The sequence below is a fragment of the Mauremys reevesii genome, linkage group 1, assembly GCF_016161935.1.
Source record: "Mauremys reevesii isolate NIE-2019 linkage group 1, ASM1616193v1, whole genome shotgun sequence".
In the NCBI taxonomy this organism is placed as follows: domain Eukaryota; kingdom Metazoa; phylum Chordata; order Testudines; family Geoemydidae; genus Mauremys; species Mauremys reevesii.
The window spans coordinates 209,576,056-209,596,136 of NC_052623.1; the positions used below are offsets into that span (position 1 = coordinate 209,576,056).

Genomic DNA, 20,081 nt, shown 5'->3' on the forward strand with positions numbered 1-20,081 from the left:
GGAACAGGGGGATTGAACGGGGTAAGGGTCCCGGGGCAGTCAGGAAGGAGCAGGGGTTGGATGGGGCGGTGGGGCAGTCAGGGGTAGGGATTCCAGGGACAGTCAGGGGACAGAGAGAAGGGTGGTTGGATGGGGTAGGGGTCCCGGGTGCCATCAGGAATGAGAGAAGGGGTTGGATGGGGTGGTAAGGGGCAGTCAGGGGACAGGGAAGGGGGTGGATAGGGCATGGGTCTGGGGGGGGGCTGTCAAGGAACATGGGGGGGTTGGATGGGGCAGGAGTGGGGGGGGCATGACCCCTCATGGGGTGAGGAGGAGGGAACCGGTTGTTAGCATTTTGGCAGCTCATCACTGGCTTCACCCAATAGTGAAGTTGCATTTGGAAACCTTAGAACATCAACAAAGCTTCAATCAATGGCACAGAGGCTTTGGGAAGCTTTGACGATGTCACCAAGAATTCAGCCACTGCTATGGCAGTTTTGACATCACAATCCTTTGACATCACGATGCTTCAGCCAATGATGTGTGGGTGTCTGGATACCTATGTGACATCACTGAGCCTTCAGCCAATAGGGTAGTGGCATTCAGAGCCTCTACATCCCTGTTATCTCTTTGATCCAGTCCAGGTAGTTGATGACCTTGGTGTAGAAGCCATAGCTCTTGTGACAGCCGATGCCCCAGGAGACAATCCCGGTGGCTATCCAGCGCTCGCTCTCTGAATCCTGCACCGTGAAGACACTCCCACTGTCCCCCTGGCAGGTATCTTTCCCCCCACTGGGCGAGCCAGCACAGAACATGTTCTCATTGAACACCATGGCCTTCCCACTGACCTCCTTTCCCTGCAGCCATTTCTTGCAGGCTGTCTGGTCACCCACTGGCAGTGATACATATTTCAGTCGGTCTGCGAGAAAATTTTTCTCCACCCCAAAGCCGCTCACGTAGCCCGTGTATCCTTTGGCATAGAAAGTGCTGTTACTAGCATCTGGGAGGCAGACAGGCAGCAGGTCAGGGCCCAGTGGCACTGGGTCCCGCAGTTCAATCAGTGCAATGTCCCCATTGAAGTTGTTCTCATCATCATGGTCATAGTCGGGATGCACAGACACGTTGCGGATGGGGTGGTTACCCAGCTCGTGGATCTTATTCACCTCCGTGTGGCCAAGGAACACTTCGATCTTCTTAGCCACCTCAGCAAGGCTCATCCTCCCACCTATCCCTGTCACTGAGCTGTGTTTCTTGGGGTAGATGGTGTGAGCAGCTGTCAGGATCCAGCGGTCACCCAGCAGCGCCCCACCCCCGAGCCCAAAGATGTGTGTCTTTGCCTGCCATGGGAAGCTTCCCGGCGGTGCTGTGCTGCCACCGATGATCCGCTGGATTCCAGTGATGGGTTTGTCTGGCTTCCCACACACTGTGAAGAGGGACAGGAACCACGGAGGCTGTTACATGCTCTCTTCTGCTCTCTCTCTCTCGTCTCCCCATACCTTTCAGTTCCCTGCTTCCCTGCCCTCCTGCTGCCTTTCCATCTGGATTTCTCCATCTCCTACATTGCCACCTCCCTCACAGACAGTCCCACATTACTGTCAGCTCCACTTCTCCATCTCTCTCTCCCTCTCTCTGCTTGTCTCCCTTGGTCTGTGCTGACTCTGAAGGCATATTGCTGAGTGCTGAACACAGTGAGATGTTCCCTACTTACCTGGTAAACACACTGGGATGTCCTCATGGCCATCTTGGTCAGCCCAGGAGCCCTGAGCAGAGCAGTTGTATGTATCTGAGGGAAAAGAGAAGAAGATAATGAAACCAAAGGCTGCAGGAAGTGATAATCAGGCACAAGCGGAATGGGGAGATAGTCCCTCTTTCTAGGGCACTGGAACAACCCCACCTGGCATGCTGTGCTCAGCTGTGGGACCCTCAATCCCAGAGGCATCACACATCAGACAGGAAGGGGGTGGTCCCTCTCTGCTCCATCTGGAGAGCCTCCAGCAGGAATGCTCTGCTCAGCTCTGGGCCCCTCAGTTCCAGAGAGATAGTGACAAGTTTGAGAGAGCTCAGAGAAGAACCACAGAAAGGCTCAGGGGGCTGGAGGGGATTGAGGAATAATGAGATGCTCATTGGAAGTTATATTATTCAGTCACTAGATGACCTGAGTGCTGAATAGAGTTCAGGGTGTGATCTCAGGTCAATTTGAGCTGGTTTATCTGTATCTGTCGTGTGCAGCTGGTTTATCTAACACATCCCTCCGCAGGGGCGGCTCCAGACCCCAGCACGCCAAGCACGTTCTTGGGGCAGCATGCCGTGTGGGGTGCTCTGCCGGTCACCGGGAGAGCGGCAGGCGGCTCCGGTGGACCTTCCGCAGGCTTGCCTGCGGAGGGTCCGCTGGTCCCGCGTGGCTTCAGTGGAGCTGTGGGACCAGCGGACCCTCCACAGGCATGCCTGCGGGAGGTCCACCGGAGCTGCGGGACCAGCGACAGGCAGAGCGCCTCCCGTGGCATGCCGCCCTGCTTGGGGCAGCGAAATGTCTAGAGCCACCCCTGTCCCTCCTGTGTAAGAAGGACGGGATTCCTTGATTCCACATACCATGACACTGAGTTCTGGGAGAGATTCAATGAGCTAAATACACCTGGCATGGAACAATCATGACTAGGGAGGGGGTGGGGGAAATGTGAGGATCTTTGCAAGTGGCTGAGGGGTTCAAGCCCCTGAAGAAGTTTTGTTGGGGTTTTTTTGGGTGAAGGGGGGCAGGAGGAGGTGAGAATAGGTTCAGACTGAGCCAAGAGAGAGGAGCTCAAGAGTCTTCCACCTGCACTGTGAGCCTGGGGCGTCATCTCTCAAAGAGGGGGCAGAGCCCCACTCCAGAGCACAGGGAACTAGGAGCCATGGGGAATGGAATGGATAGGGGGATGCTTCTAGCCTAGGCCCAAGGGGCTGCGTGGGGAGATGGGATCTGAGGGAGTGTAGGAGGCACCGTCCCCAAGCACACCCCCATGTGGCACAGCACGGCCCTGCAGTTCCACTGCCCTCCCACCTCTTGGCTCTTGCAATGGTTTACTCCCACATCACAGCACTTAGACCAAGATTACCCCTTTACTAGCTTATTTATTAACTTTTGAACAGAGCACAGAACTCTTTAGCTCCTCACCCCCACCCTTCTCCTGGGAGCCTGTGTGCTAATTCAGAGACAGGCCCAGGGCCGGCTCTAGGCACCAGTGCTCCAAGCATGTGCTTGGGGCGGCACTTTCCAAGGGGTGGCACTCCAGCCTCCCTCCCCCCCCCCTTTTTTTTTTTTGCTTGGGGCACAAAAAGCCAGGAGCCGGCCTTCAACCAAGATGTTCCTGCTCAGCCCAGGCTTTCAGGCTGAGCTGGAACTGACCCTGCAGTTCTAGTTTCATTATCTAGTTGGCGCTCACGGCAGCCTGAGTTGCACAGGCTGGACTGCAGTTCAGGCAGCCCTGCCGCTGGAGAGCCCAAGCATCGTCCCCCGGAGCTGAGCCCGGGCTGTGGTGGCAAGAGGGGCTCAGCTCCAGGGGATGATGCCCTCCAGCAGCAGGGCAGCCTGAACTGCAGTCCAGCCTGTGTGTGAGGAGCCGGGGAGGGAGGGAGGGAAGTGGGGCCCAGGATGCAGGAGGGGTCCTGCTGCTACCACTGCTCTGCTCTGAGTCTCCCAAGGGCGGCGCGGTGTTTCCCGGCCCAAGTGGGCTGTGCAGGGCACTGCCAGGCTGAACAGGGGGCGCGGATTCTGGCTCACGTGCTGATGGGGTGAGTGGCTGGGCAGCCCGAGCTGCCAGGGAGCTGCCCCCAGACCCAGCCCGCCTCACACCTCCCCCGCCTCAACCCCGCACTGCCTGCCCTGGGTGAGGAGAGGCAGAGCCCAGCTCCAAGTGGGGCAGCGGATACTGCCCCACCAGGGGACCCCCGCGGCTCAGGCACTTGGGGGTCAGTGTCTGTCCTCTCGGCTCTGCCTGCACGGGGCTGGGGAAGCAGCTGTCAGTGCCTGCCCCTCTCAGCCCTTGCACCCCCCATCCCACTCACAGCCCCTCCACTTGTACCTCCCCACATCGCTCCTTCCCCTTGTACTCTCCCTTCACCCGCACCTCTCCCCTTGTTCTCTCCTCCTGCACCTCCCCCTTCCCCTGCACCTCTTCTCCCGCAACCCTCCTGATACCCCTCTCCTCCTCCACCCTCCTCCACGAGTACATCACACCCCGCTTCTCTGCCAGTGTAGAGCCCCCAAACACCCCCACACCCCCTCCTATGCCTGAACCCTCTTTACTAGATCCCCATCCCTTTCCAGGTACAAGGTTTGAGGGTTAGTCTCTATGCCTTCCATGTGCATTTGGAGCACTAAAGATGGGGTTGCGGGGATGAGATTTATACTAAAGTGAAATAAAAATAGGAGAAATGGTTTGATCCCCCCTGCAAGTGTAAACAGGGATTGCTGTGGTGAACGAGGTGGTCACGTTGGGGGGGGATCCCAGGGCTGGGGCGGCAGGGGGTGCGGATGGGGGGGAAGAGAGAGCCCAGGACTGGGGCGGCAGGGGATGCAGTTGTGGGAGGGCACTGGTGGGCGGGGGAGAAATCCCAGGGTTGGGGTGGGGGGCAGCCAAAACTTCTTTTGCTTGGGGTAGCAAAAAACAGAGCCGGCCCTGAACAGGCCCCCTCCTGGTCAGGAGTCCCACAGCCCCCTCCTGGGCCTGTGTAATAATTCAGGCAGGTTTATTCTCCTTGCATTCAACAGTTCCACCACCTTCCTTTTGGGACTGTGCTAATTCAGGCCAGCAGCAGCCTTAAACCAGCTACTCCCAGCTGGCCCTCTTTCAATTCACTTCTTCCAGCCCCACATGAGAAAAGCTCATCAGCCCCCCTGTTAGGAGAAACGAGGCAGCAAATACGTTGCCCTCCTTCCCAAGGCTCATCCTAATCAGCTGGGAAGAAGGGAGCCTTGCCTCCACTCTCCATTAGAAGGCTCCTGATCCCAGGCCCTTAAAGAAATAGTAGTCTTGGTTTTCCCCAAACACTAATTCCCCAGAATGGCTTCCTTTCTCCCATGTCTGCCTCTGCCATTCCCCAGGTCCTCATGTTCCCCCAAACTCCTGGATCCTGAAAGAGCCATGCCATGGACCTGAGGTTGACTGACACCTAGACTCTCTACTGCCCTTAAAGGGGATGAACCATCCTGTTACTTTCCCAGCTCAGATTGCTATGGCTCTTCCTGGGTCAGGACTCACCACTCCCTTTGACTATGTGGTAATAAGGCTCCTCACACCGGTAGGTGATCACTGACTGGTAGTTGTTGTTCCCGTGTTCGCTAACATAATTGAAGGCCCCGTTGGTGAGATTTTTGGGGTCACCACAGCTCACAACTACAAAAGAGAACAAAGAGAGGAGTCAAGGGGGAGCCACAGCACTCACTGCAGCAGTGAGGTTCGGAGACTCATGCTGGACTCAGCTGGAGCCCAATGTGAGGGAGGGATGTAGGGATTGTCTATGAGCCCGCTGGAGGGGATGCAGGTCCAGTCCTCACTTGGCAGAGACTATCGCTGCTTGGAAAATGGAGAAAAAGGCACACAAAAATTCAAAGTTGTTCAAAGCTGACCTAGTTTTTTAATTTATCAACATTTTCATCAAAAAGGGTTACATATTTCAATAATAATTCTGATTAAAGTCAGAAAAATATTGCAAAAAACAAAAACAAAAAATGAGAACATCAGAAGGTTTTTTTGCAATAGTTTTTTTGGGGGGAGGGGAAAGGCTATTTTTGTACTGTCATAGGTCAACGTCATCACCTGTCCTGTAGGTGAGGAATTTCTTGGGATGGGGAACAGTGGCTGGAGAAGGGTTGTTGGGTTGGGCTGGAACAGGTGGAGTAGCCCTTGCTATTTCCAGGTCTTTGTCTTTTAACTCCATTTGTCTCTTGTGGTCAGCCTCTCTGGCTTGTAGTATCTCCATCTCCCTCTTGTGGTTAGCTTCCCTGGCTTGTAGTACCTCCATCTCCCTCTTGTGGTTAGCTTCCTCCCTCTTGTGGGTAGCTTCCTCCCTCTCCTTTTCTGCCTCAAGTAATTGCAATTGCAATCTAGCAAGGTCCATTTTTTCAAGTGTATCACTCATGTCTGTGCCTTCTGGTGCTGGCCACACCCCTCTGCAGTCAGTGAATTTTCTGTGTGGCTTGCTGGTGTTGCTTTCTGGTGCTGGCCACACCCCTCTGCAGTGAGTGAACTGGTTCCCCCAATTCCTACCCCTTTCTATTCCCGGACAGACTGAATAGAAAAGAAACAAAAACTCTGTATTTGCATTTGGTGTTATGCTGATGTAGCTGGTTCACAGCTACCAACTGTGCTTTAGACTGAGAAAGAGAAAAAAGTGTCCCCCTCCTCCTCACAGCACTAAACAAACCGGTCTTGCAATTGTCTCTTGCAAATTGCTAAGTACCCTCTCAGTAGGTGTCCCTTCTAACAAAAGCCTTGTTAGAAAACCCTCTTTCCCTCCAGCCAACGTAGCTGAAAATTTCTTCTAACCCTGAAAAACTGCTTTAAACCCCCTTTGGTAGAAAAGCCTTGCCTCTGTATGGCTCTCAGGTTCGTCACCGCTGCCAACCATGTCATAGGTCTCACCCCCACTTAGAGCTGTTGGGTTCCAAAATGGGGACCTGCATGGACTCCCCTAAACTAAAATCCTAGTTTAGATCTGGTAAAAGCTGCCACCACCCAATAATGTACGTGTATTGGGACACAGTCCTTCCCCAAAATCCTTGGGGATCCCAAGAGCCCCAAATCCATGGAGTTCTTACACCTAGGAGAAATAAACCATTCCCCCCTGCTTCCTCCCCCCTCCCTTTTCCTAGGAGAGATACCGGGATCCAACTACAGAGGGATGCCGTCCTCCTCCCTCCTCCCCTTTCCCTGAGAATTCACCCAAGGAAAGATCAACCAAGTCCTTAACAGAAAAGATTTATTAAAGAATAAAAAGAAAGTAACTGTCTCTGTAATACCAAGATGGAACAATACACAGGGTCTAAACTTATCAATCTCTGGAGAGAATCCCCCCTCCTTTCTTTCTCAGTAAAAGCAATAACAGTACAGAATTAAAGAAATTCTATAGCAAAACACAGAATTGCAAATACAGAAATAAAAGTATAAGAATACTAGTTCCTTGCTAATACTCACTAGCTTAAATAGAAGAATTTATTGCAGAAACTTGGGAGGACTTGATTAAGATGTCTGGACTCCCTTAACTCCCAAGAGAGACTCTCTAAAAACAAAGAACAGAAAAAAAAACTTCCCTCCACAGGGATTTAAAAATATCTTGTCCCTGATTGGTCCTCTGGTCATGTGTTCACAGGTACTGCTTGTTAACCCTTTACAGGTAAAAAACAAACCTTAACCCTTAACTAACTGTTTATGACATGTACTAAACAAGTTTTTATTTCAAAAATGTTGCCTTGCCCCAGTGGAAAGCATGGTGGCCATTTGATACCCCCCTGAGTGCAATGATTTTGGGGAGGGGTGGACTCAGTCTAGGTCCCAGTAAGACCTATGCCTAAGGACCACAATACCTAAGATACTGTCAAAACGAGTCCCCTTGCTGACAATAGAAAGGCAAAAGACTACGTGGGTTATGGAGGATGTACTCCCCACTCACCCCTTCAGGTCGGGGATCAGTTCGGGAGGATAATCCATGTGTGGGGGTGGGGTTATTGACTCACTTTCACACCGGGGCATGGGTCGGTGCCAAGTCCCATCATCCTGGCAGACAGCGCTGAAGGATGCCAACTTCTGGTCACCCTGCAGGAAAAAGAAGAGAAGAGCCGAGGACCACATGTAACCTCAGGTCCCTGCCCCCTACCCTAAATCATGGGGATGGAGCCTGGCATCTGCCTTCTCACTGTTGCCCAACGCTGCTCCTGATGTCCACTTCAGTGCCCTTCTGTGATCCCTGAACTTTTCCTCGTTACCCAAACTCCTACCCCTTTGTCATGCATTGCCTTGGCTACTCTTATTTCAGCAGGCTCATGATGCAGCTCTTTTATTCCAGCCAGAAAAACCTGCAGTCACCAAAACGGTAATCTCTGATTCCACCCCAGAGACACCCACTCCTGGGGTGAGGCAGGAGAGAAGGGCAGGGGAGTCCTTCTGCCTTTCATCAGATCCCAGAGCAGACTCTGCGGAACCTGGGGGGACCCTCCAGGGAGTGAGTCCTGCTTCCAAAACATTCTGGAGAGCGATGACAATGTTCTTTGTTAATCTTCTGACATCAGGGTTGGCTCTAGCTTTTTTGCCGCTCCAAGCATGGCAGTCAGGCGGCTTTCAGCTGCTTGCCTGGGGGAGGTCCCCGGTCCCACGGATTCGGCAGCTTGCCTGCAGGAGGTCCGCTGGTCCCGTGGCTTTGGCATACCCGCCACCAAATTGCCATCGAATCCACAGGACCAGCGGGCCTCGCAGCGCTGGTGCCTGGAGTCGCTGCTGCCTGACATCACCCGTTCCTGTGAAAAGGCAGGGACTGAAGAGCGGGGAGGAGATTGGAAGAAGGAGAAGAGACTGGAAAGGAGGAGACTTCGGCAGAAGAGAAGAAAGGAGGATCGGAGAAGAGAGCAGGAGGGTGGAGGGAAGGAGGGCCTCACCTCCATCAGTTCATACCCAGTCTGGCAGCTGACATTGACATAGTCATGAAATCGGTACAGGGGCTGCAAGTCTTTGATGAGGGTGAACTGGTCCCTTGGCACAGGCTGTGGGCACTGGATTCCTGTTGGGGAACACGCAAGGCTTTAGCCTTTACTGCCCATACTCTTCCCGATTTTTCACATTTGCTGTCTGCTCACCCTATCTTTAAGGGCATTGCCATGGGCACATTCATCCAGATCTGAGGTGAGAGGGGGTGCTGGGCAAAGAGAAGAGAGAGTTAAACCTGACTGAAAGCTCTGTACTGGTGGTGCTGCGGGTTTGGCTACTGTCCTGGGGTCTCTGCCTGTTGGGGATGGGGCCCAGGGCTCCTCTGTATTCTCCTGGTGAGGAACAGCCCTGTGCACCCCTCCTGCATGGTGTGGAGCTCTCATACTCACCCACAGCTTGGTAATAGGCCAGGAAGCCCATGTAGGGGATAAGGGTGCCGTTCTCCTCGTTGGAGAAGTCAGAGTGGAACATCAGCCTCATCTGGTTCCCTTTGGACACAAACTCCCTGACTCCTGGGTGGTTGCCTGTCGCTGAGCCTAGCTGGCCACAATACTGGCCCAGGTCTTTCTTATCTGCTGTGATCTGCCAAGGAGAAAGGGGGAGGGGAAATTATGAGAATTCGTGAAGTTCAACCTGCTCCATGTATCACCATTACCTGTTCTATGCATCTCCAACTCCCTCCCTCTCCTCTGTGCCTGTTGGATAGCAAGGAGAGCCTGCTTGCTGTTGAAAAATGATTGTGCCCTGAGGTCACCAGCTTCCCCTCCCCACCCCTACCCCAGGTGTCTGCTGCACGCACCTTGACGTAGTCAGAGAGGCAGGACTCAGATGGCTGCAGGTCGAACTGCCAGAAGTCCAACTCCACCACAAAGCCCTTTGGGACTGTAATGTCCCAGGTGCTGATGTTGTTGTTGGGGTATGGGTTGGGGTAATTGGGGGATGTGATCTCCCCGAAAAGCATCCTTGGGGTTGGGCTGGAACTGACCACTCCAAAGAGGAGAGACCCCCACAGGAGAAGCAGGGGGAGCCTGTGAACACAATGTACATGGAGCGTGAGTTACAGACCAGCCATAGATCTGGGCCATATGCAACCAGTGGAAACTGCATGCAAGGCTCATGCACAGTCCAATGGACCCCTGGGTACTCTGGGTACTGACCAGGTGTTATAGAGCCAATGGAGACATAGGAGACATTGAAGAGACCCAAAATCCAATCAGGTACCAGCTGGGCATCAGGTACTAGCCAAGGATATGGTTCCCTCAGACCAGGAAGCCATTTCAAGGGAGACTAGGCACGCACCCCGTGGGCACTGGCATGGGCCGCAGGTTATATACATCTGTGGTGCCTGGGCTCCAGGAATATTCAGGGCCGGGTGCTCTGCTCCAGCAATATTTGGAGCTGGGTCTCTCCCCTGGCCCTGCCTGGATCGGGCCCTGGCCCCCGCGGGCCTCCCCCCCGCCGCGTCCCTGCCTGGAGCAGGTCCCAGCCCCTGCCTGCCACCCCTCCCCCTGCGAATCCCCCCCCCCCGCCGCATCGCGTCCCTTCCTGACAGAAAGCAGCCGCGCCTCTCCCCTGCACAAAAATCAGGTCAAACCACTAGTGATGATAAAATAGAAGTTGAAGTCAAATCTTCATTCATTCGTTGTATGATATTCCACTCTGTGCTCAAATTGTCTATTCTGTCCTGAGCACATGGCAGCCCCATTGCTGGTAGTGCCTCACTCCATTCAACTGTCTGCGTTTTTATAGGACACAGAGGTTGAGTAGTATCTAGAAGTCACTATTGTAGATTTTTAAGAATCAAGTCTGTGTACTTTTACAGTTGTCTTAACAAACACTTTGTGTCTTCTTCACATAAGGATCAATATAAATGTCTTCATTAGTCAACTTCTGGACTGAAGTCTTTGCTTCTTCCAGTACTTTTTAAATGGATAGCTCTCTGATTGATACAAATGTAGCTTCTATTGCTGGACAAAGATCTACTCCTGTTTTGGCAGATGCCTAGATGGCATTGTTTAATGACCCAAGTGGTTTCAACAGTAGACTTACAAGAGAGAGAGAGAATGGCAATAGTCTTCTCTGAACATAGTAGCAAAAGTAATCCACCAGCCTCACTACTTAGATCCGTCCCATCTTGGTAGACAGTTTCCAAAGCCAGTAATAATGCCTGGAGCAATTTTAAGACAACAGCCAAGGATTGCTCATGAGAAAGCCAGCAGGTTTTCCCAGGTTGGACTAATTTGAACTTCCCAATGTATCTTCTATATTTTCCAAGATATTCAGTCTTTTTGGACTCTTGCAGAAAAAAGAATATAATGAAGAATATAAATGTATAGCTTTTAAAATGTCTTTTGAAGAGTCTGCAGCTTGTACTAGTGCTAATTGAAGTAGATGGCCTCTGCAGTGTGTGTAGGAGAGATTAGGGTTACACTTTTCTCTGAGCAAAGCTTGCACCTCACCATGTCTTCCAGAAAAGTTTACAGCTCCATCAAATGCACAAGCAGCCATCTGTTTGGGGTCCAATTGACAAGCATTTAACTCTTCTAAGATGTGGGTTGTCACAGATGCAGCCAATGTATCTTCTATAACTTGAACATTTAGAAATGCATCTACTGGCTTACCACTGACATCAAGATAACATACACAATGACTTAATACTTGATGTCCATTTGCATCGTGCATTCATCAGCCATGTATGCACATTTTTTTAATGTGATGAGAGAGTTCTTCACTTTTTCAACTGTTGAGTCTTTCATTGTTGCAACGCATGCTTCTAGCCAGTCAGTTGAGTTTCTTGCAGAAAGAGAGTGACCATTTGCTGGTCTTGTTTGGAACCATTGTTCAACTTTAGGATGAACAAGTGACAACTGGCCTCCAGTTTGTATTGTGTGGTATCTTTTGCTTAAATAAAAAGTATGATGCCACAGCCATGTTTGTTCCCATGAACTGTGTGTCTCCAGCATTCTTAACAGCCTCATTAAGTACTTCTAAAATTGGATTGAAAGTGGGCTTATAAGACTTTCTGCATGTTGATGCACTCCAAAGACATGGTGTTTTGCAGCCTTTTCATGTAGTTTGTTAGCATTGGATTTACTGATCGGTCTGACAAACCAAGCTCCTCCACTCATAGGCGGCAGGTTTGTATAATTTTTGGTGGGGCCCAAAATGGTGGTGCCCCCCCCGCTCCCACCCTGTAAGCCGATATAAAATGAAGCTATAACGCGTCAGTGCCACAAGATTACAAGGGTCAATTAAAAGTGGAAAGTCAGAAGCAGCACTTGCCTACTTCAATATACAGTATTATATTTTGTTGCACTTGTTGTGATGAAGTGGGAATGTTAATATTTTCTCTGAATACTGTGTGGGTGCCTCAGTTTCCCCTGCAAGATGCCAACTGAAGGTGTTGGGGACAAAGAGATCAGGTGGCCTCCTTGTCCGGAAGAGACACAGAGGCCAGAGGAGGGAGTGTCAGTTTGGAGCTGGCTGGGGAAATGGGGAGAGACCCAGAACTTGGTTCTGGGCTCCCCACCCCCTAAGATAGACCTGACAGAGGGGTTCTGTTTTCTGTACCAACAAGCTCTGTTTAAACTGTGTTCCCATCATCTCATAGACTCATAGACTTTAAGGTCAGAAGGGACCATTATGATCATCTAGTCTGACCTCCTGCACAATACAGCCAACAGAATCTCACCCACCCACTCCTGTAACAAACCTCTAACCTATGTCTTAGTTATTGAAGTCCTCAAATTGTGGTTTAAAGACCTCAAGGTGCAGAGAATCCTCCAGCAAGTGACCAGTGCCCCACGCTGCAGAGGAAGGCAACAAACCTCCAGGACCTCTGCCAATCTGCCCTGGAAGAAAATTCCTTCCCGACCCCAAATATGGTGATCAGTTAAACCCTGAGCATGTGGGCAAGACTCACCAGCCAGCACCCAAGAAAGAATTCTCTGTAGTCACTCAGATCTCATCCCAGACCATTGGGCATATTTACCTGCAAACCTTCTGTTTTACTGTCTGGCTGAGAGTCACATCTGACTGCGGAGTTGGGGTGCAGGGACCTCTGGTTGCCCCAGGACCCGCCTGGGCAGACTCGCTGTGGAAAGTGCATGATGTGGAAGGGCAAGCTGAATGCTCTGAGGTCAGACCCAGGAAGGTGTAAGCTTCTTGCCCTGGAGACAGTATGCTCCGTGAGAGGAGGCTCCCCCAGAGTCCTGACTGGCTTTGTATGGAGTTGTTCCAAAGCATCACAGCATCCCCTTCCACACCATGCACTTCCCAGAAGTCCGCACAGGCACTGACACTCCCTCCTCTGGCCTTTGTCTCTTTTCCAGGCATTAGGAGGCCACCCGATCTCTCTGTTTTCCAACACCTTCAGTTGGCACCTTGCAGGGGAAACTGATTTGGGAGAAATGAAGTAAAAGCTGCCCAAACGGAGCTTGAATTTTGAGGTATTCAAATCTGGAAGGCAGGTGCTGGGGGTGGGAGAGGGCTGTGGGCTCCATGGGGGAGCATGGCAGCAACTGTCTGGAGCTGCACAGAGCCAGACACGCTGGTCTGAGTGGCACAGTAAGCGGTTTGGGGGTTGGAGAAGGGGTAGGGAGTTCTGGGGGGCAGGCAAGGGAGCAGGAGCAGGGGGGGTGAGATGGGGCTGAGGTTTGGAGGGGCAGTCAGGGGGCCGGCAGCACTGGGATAGGCATGGGAGTCCAGGGGGTTTCTCAGGGGACAGGTCGGGGGGGGGGTCCGGGGGGGAAGTTGGGTGGAGCCTCAGGTGGGGGCTGTTGGGGACAAGGCGAAGGGAGGCTTAGATAGGGGCTGGGGTCCCAAGGGGCAGTTAGGGCAGGGGTCTCGAGAGGGCTAATCGGGGACAAGGACCAGTGGTGCTTAGATAGGGGTGGGGTCCTGAGGGCAATTGGGGCAGGGGTCTGGGGAGGGGCAATCAGCGGCCAGGGGCTGGGATTCAAGGGCTCTGCTGGCAGCCGCGGGGAGCCCTGAGTCCTTTAAATCCCAGCCGCGGCCGGGAGTCAGAGGGCTCTGGGCTGCCTGCAACCGGGGGGAGCCCAGAGCCTTTTAAATCCCAGCCGCGGCCGGGAATCAGAGGGCTCTGCGCTGCCCGCAGGCTTTGCGGCGGCGGCTGGGATTTAAAGGGCTCAGGGCTCCCGCGGCTGCCAGCAGCCCAGAGCCCTTTGAATCCCAGCCCTGGCCACTGATTGCCCCCTCCCAGACCCCTGCCCCAATTGCCCCTCAGGACTCCCACCCCTATCTAAGCACCACTGGTCCTTGTCCCCGATTACCCCTCCCGAGACAACTGCCCTTGGAACCCCAGCCCCTATCTAAGCCTCCTTCCCTTGTCCCCAACTGCCCCCTCCTGAGACCCCACCCAACTTCCCGCCAGGACCCCACCCCTACCTGTCCCTGATAAGCCCCCTGGACTCCCATGCCTATCCAATTGCTGCCTGTCCCCTGACTGCCCTCCGAATCTCTGCCCCATCCAACCCCCGCTCCTTGTCCCTTGACTGCCCCGGAACCTCCTACCCCTTCTCCAACCCCAAACCGCTTACTATGCCACTCAGACCAGCATGTCTGGCTCCGTGCAGCTCAGACAGTTGCTGCCATGCTCCCCCATGGAGCCCACAGCCCTCTTCCACCCCCAGCACCTGCCTTCCAGATTTGAACACCTCAAAATTCAGGAGTGCTCAAGCTCCGTTTGGGCAGCTTTTACTTCATTTCTCCCAAATCAAATATACTGATCCACTGTAACTTGCTGTAGAAAAAGTAGGATAAAATTGAGCAAGAAATGCTTATTAGCACTGGAATTGCTACTTTCAACAGCCATTGCCTTTTTGTTTGTTTGAAAGGAAGACAGTGATATTGCATTGGCAAATTCCCCATAGAAAGAAAGAGTGGAACAAAAGAATAATAAAGGCTCCTCAACTTTTCCTCATTTATGGAGGACAGTCTTATAATATGCATCCAGATATCCTCCAATCACACAAGCTGAAAATTGTTCCACTTTACTGCAGCTCTGTAAGCATATGGGAACCAATCCTGTCTGTGTTTTGTGCACATCCAAAATTCCGGCTGAACGACCCACCCTGGGAACGAGTTACCAGTGACCCAGGGCTGGGGCGGAAGGAGGTGTGGGGGGGAGGCACTGTTGTGGGGAGCCCAGGGCTAGGGCAGCAGCAGGGTGGAGGGAGGGCACTGGTGGGGAGGAAAGGGGGAAGCCCAGCGCTGGGGTGACAGGGGGTGTGTGTGGGTGTGGGGAGAGCCCAGGACTGGGGCAGCAGGAGGGTACGGGGGGAGCCCAGGGCTGGGAAGGGGGACAGCAAAAAACCTAGAGCTGGCCCTGCCCACAACCCCCAGCTGTGTCCTTGTGTGTGTCTGTCTCCATCATCCCTGGCTGTGTCTGTCTGTCCCACAACCCCCTGGCTGTGTCCGTGTGTGTGTCCGTCCCACAGCCCCTCTCTCCCCCCCAAGCTGTGTGTGTGTGTCTGGCTGCCCCCAGAGCTCACCGGCTGTGTCTGTCTGACAGTGACAGACCCTGCTGCTCGCTCTGCCCAGCGCTGAGAGCTGCTGCCGGTGGCTCCCTCCCTCTCCCTGCTGTGGAGGCGCGGCCAGGCAGCTCCGGCACCGCCCCCGGCAGCTCCCATTGGCTGGGGTTCCCGGCCAATGGGCTGTGAGCCCAGTCGCTGCTGGAGCCTCTCCCGGGAGCTGCCGCTGCGGTGAGAGCGCCCGGCATTGCGACACGGGGACCCCCGGAGCACAGGGCCTGGGGCCCAAACATTGGTGGAGCTGGGCCCACCCTCGGGATTATTGGTGGGGCCTGGGCTCCACGGGCCCATAGAACTCGCCGCCTATGCCTCCACTTTTACCAATTATAGCATTGGAAAGCTTCCCTTCTTGGTAAGCTTTTTTACAAGAGGTGCCCCAGAAGCTAACTTTTGTAACTTCAATACATGGGAACACTTTGACCAAGAAACATCGGGAACTGCCTTTAGGTTTTGGAGACCCTGTTTCTTTAGTAGGTAGCTGTATTTGTGCTTCAGGCTGGTCGGATGTAGATACATCACTTGAACCTTCAGATGACATGTTGATATATTCTTGGTTCTTGATGTGTTCTTCACCATGGTTGTTTTTTGTTTTTGTTAAAATTGTTGCATTGTTTTTTGTCTTTTCATTTTCACTTTGACCTGCAACATATTTAAGAGATATGAATAAATTAAATGTTTTGTTAGAATAATGCAAATTTAACATAAGGATAATGCAAATTACACCAAAACACATAACAATTCTAGATTTCTAAAACAAATATAATTTTTTTAAAATTTATTTAATTTAAATTGACTTTTGAAAAGTTAGCCATCATGGGATAAGAGGAAAATCCTCTCATGGATCAATAACTGGTTAAAAGATGGGAAACAAAGGGTAGGAATATATTATCAGTTTTCAGAATGGAGAGAGATAAATAGTGGTATCTCTGAGGGGTCGGTACTGGGACCATTACTGTTCAACATATTCATAAATGATCTGGAAAAATGGGTAAACAGTGAGGTGGCAAAATTTGCAGATGATACAAGACTATTCAAGATAGTTAAGTCCAAAGAAGACTGTGAAGAGTTACAAAGAGATCTCACAAAACAGGGTGACTGAGCAACAAAATGGCAGATGAAATTCAATGTTGATAAATGCAAAGTAATGCACACTGGAAAACAACCTCAACTATGCATACAAAATGATGGGGTCTAAATTAGCTGTTAACACTCAAGAAAGATCTTGGAGTCATTGTAGATAGTTCTCTGAAAATATCCACTCAATGTGCAGTGGCAGTCAACAAAACCAAACAGGATGTTGGGAATCATTAAGAAAGGGATAGATAATAAGACAGAAAATATCATATTGCCTCTATATAAATCCATGGTACATGCACACCTTGAATACTGTGTGCAGATCTGGTCACCCCATCCCAAAAAAGATATTTTGGAATTGGGAAGAGATGACTAAGGGGTGATGTGATAGAGGTCTATAAAATCTTGACTGGTGTGAAGAAAATGAATAAGGAAATGTTATTTAATCCTTCACATAACACAAGAACTAGCAGTCACTCAATTAAATTAATAGATAGCAGGTTTAAAAAAAAAACAAAAGGAAGTACTTCTTCACACAACATAAAGTCAACCCGTGAAACTCTTTGTCAGGGGTTGGTAGTTTTGGTTTCCCTGTGAAGACCAAAATTATAACAGGATTTTTAAAAGAACTAGATAAATCCCTGGAGAATAGGTCCATCAGCGGCTATTTGCCAGGATGGGGAGGGATGCAACACCATGCTCTGAGTGTCCCTAGCCTGTTTGCCAGAAGCTGGGAATGGGCAATATGGGATGGATCACTTGATAATTACCTGTTCTGTTCATTCCCTCTGAAGCACCTGGCCTTGACCACTGTCAGAAGACAGGATACTGGGCTATATGGACCATTGGTCTGACTCAGTAAGGCCATTCTTATGTAAAAATTAATTATAATAATAAAAACGTTTAGTACAGGAACTCCCCAACATAATGACCCCTCAAGTTAGCAACAATGTGAGATAATAGCCTTGGCAAATAATGCATTTTAAAAATCTTGGCCTACTGGAAAACATACTTATATAAGTTTCCATTCCCAGTCACAAATCTAGCATCCTGAAGCAATGTCACTAAAGTATAGTCCAACAAACAAATGTTCATTTAACGTGCCCCTCACTTTTCCCTCCACCGCACCCCCCTCACCGGTGTTGTCCTTGGTCAGTGGAGTCTCAGAGTTCAGAGGTGCTTTCACATGAGTTCACCTCCCAGGTGGGGGCAAGAAGGCATCTTGCTCATTCCTCCAGCTGCTCACTGTTCACTCTGGCCACTGTTGTTCATTGTGCCACTGTTCACTCCATCGTTCTGTTGCCACTGGCCCTGCGCAGTCACCTTCTGCTGCCACCTGCCACTGTGACCTCTGCGAGTTGGTCTCTTGAGGTTCCACCAGCTCTCAGTGATTTCAGCTGAGCTCTCAGTGAGGGAACCTCACTGCTAGTGCAGGCTGGGCCATCTCTCCCACAGAAACACTTAGACCTGATTATCAGTGATTTCAGCTGCAATGGTCATTTAACGAAACAAAAGACTATCTATGGAGTCTAATCAGCTCTGTCTTTAAACAGGGGAGAGGGGAAGGTCAAATAGTACTTGTGACTCAGGCAGACCATCAAGCAAAACACCTGCCCCCACCCTCTCTCTTGATGCCCTCAACCAGCACAGGCTAAGTACAGTTCTACTGCCCTTTACTCCTACAATAAGAATAACAACATTTTGTTACTCCCCCATTTAAGTTGTTTGTAACCCAACCCCAGCCAAAATCTATCACTTGGGGTTAGGCAACACATCTCTGTTTGCTGGATACCTAGGTAGATTAGGTGTGACTGTAAATACAGTCTGGTCCTGAAGCCTTCCCCGCCCCCAACCCCCAGCTCATCATTAGCTATCAGGGAGAGCTCATTTAGACTTTGCTTACAAATCATAATTTGAAATTATTAGTTTGGCCATCATCACCAAAGTGAATGCACTGACATTGTCATAAAAAACCCAGCTGTATAAGGAAGCTAGTCTATGTTCATACTTTTCAAATCTATTATACTTTTTCAGATACACGTATTTTATCATACACTTTATATGCTTTTAAAGCGTGTATTAATGTTTCAATTTCAATTCAAATTTCCAATCACTAAATTGGCAACACTGCATGTAACTAGTTCACAAAACTGGGGGGGGTTATTGGGGAAATTCGCGGGGGTGAGGGAAGAGACAGTAAGAGATCCAGCCTTATAAGCTCTGAAGGTTTCCCTCCGCCTGGCTTTGGGCCACCTGGTTCAGCTTGTGTTTGTTGTCAGCTTGGGAGCTTGCGCAGCTCAGCAGTTCAGAGTCCAAAGGTCCTCAGCATGGCGGGGAGTGATCCCCAGCCATGCCTGGGTCCTTCTCCTGTGACCCCCTTTTGAGGGAAGTGGGGGCTGTGCAAGGTCTAGCTATTAACCTCTCTCTTTCCACAGGGTGTGGTATGGAAATCTGGGCAGGTTAGTGGCCTCCTCCCATCCTGGTCCCAATCTGGAGGTTACTTGGGGAGTGGGGCCATTACACTCCTCCAAAATACACTCATTCCCCTTCCCTGGAAGGAGATCAGCCAGGGGGATTCAAACGCTGCACCACTTTTAACAGGAGGATTAATGGCAGGGCTGGCTCCAGGCACCAGCGAAGGAAGCAGGTGCTTGGGGCGGCCAATAGAAAGGGGCGGCACGTCCGGGTCTTCGGTGGCAATTCAGCGGTGGGTCCCTTGATCCCTCTCTTCCTCTTTGAGCTGCCGCCGAAGTGCCGCCGAAGAGGAAGAGAGGGAGCAAAGAACCCAACGCCGAATTGCTGCAGAAAAATGAAGCGGCGCGATTGAGTTGCCACCAATCGGCTTTATCTTCTTTTTTTTTTCCCCCACTTTGCCGCTTGGGGTGGCAAAAAAGCTGGAGCCAGCCCTGATGAATGGGGTAATAGTGGGACATGGATTTAACCCCGTCCACCTCTCATCCTTCCCCAAGGAGTTGGACCCTTCAGTCCTCTCCCCCATAAAGATGCCCTCCCTCCCCAGGCCAGATTGGCCGCACTCACATGTTCTTAGTCTTGTCTGATGTGTGTATGTCTCTCTCTCTCTCTCTCTCTCTCTCTCTCCAAGTGCTCTAACCACAGCTTGCGAGCTGTAACTAAATGCAAACTCTTAACTCTGCCAGATCTAATTCATCGAGGTGGGGGAAGACCAATAGAAGAGGGAGGGAAGAGAGACAGTTGGGTTACAAAGCGATTGGCATCGTGAATGGGTTTCATTAGCCCACATTCTGCTGCCCTCTGCTGGCTCTTTGCTGGAACTGTGGCCATGAACTTTACTTTTTTAAAGCAAGATCCAACAGAGTTGTACACATTTGTGTGTGTGTGTGTGTGTGTGTGTGTGTGTGTGTGTGTGTGTGTGTGTGTGTGTGTGTAGCTAAGCTTGCTCAAGAGACACTTAACAAAATTTCCCTTTATTAAAGCGTAATTTTGAGGAGTTTTGTTTTTAAAGGTGTCATAAAAAGGACAAAGAAATAGGATTTGTGTTCTCCCTGCCCTTCTTTTTGGGGGCATTTTTCTGATGTGGAAAAAGGCTTGACATTTTATTCTTAAAAAAATAAAAAACTGCTCCTTTTTACCTTAGAAATATCAATAATGCCAGGTCTTTGCCTTACTGTTTTGCTGAAGAACGCCTCAGAGGTATGAATCAGCAGCTTCCTTGATGAGGAAACAGGAGTGTTAAATCTTTAACAAAGAGAAGTTTTCTTTCAGCTGTTTCTTCAGCATTTATGTTAAATAGATGTTAATAATAACAAACAAAGCCCAGAGA

General features: G+C 50.9%; 1 protein-coding gene across 1 annotated transcript; it reads right to left on the reverse strand.

Moving 5' to 3' along the window:
- Nucleotides 1-512: 512 nt before the first annotated feature.
- Nucleotides 513-19,397, reverse strand: LOC120370724 (complement C1r subcomponent-like). Its single transcript, XM_039485823.1, has 8 exons — nt 19,319-19,397; nt 9,454-9,682; nt 9,044-9,236; nt 8,606-8,727; nt 7,691-7,769; nt 5,217-5,351; nt 1,688-1,762; nt 513-1,402 (listed from the first exon to the last, which is right to left on the reverse strand). Coding segments are annotated over exons 1-8 (1,647 nt in total). The 5' UTR covers nt 19,321-19,397; the 3' UTR covers nt 513-590.
- Between the last annotated feature and the right edge of the window lie 684 nt (nt 19,398-20,081).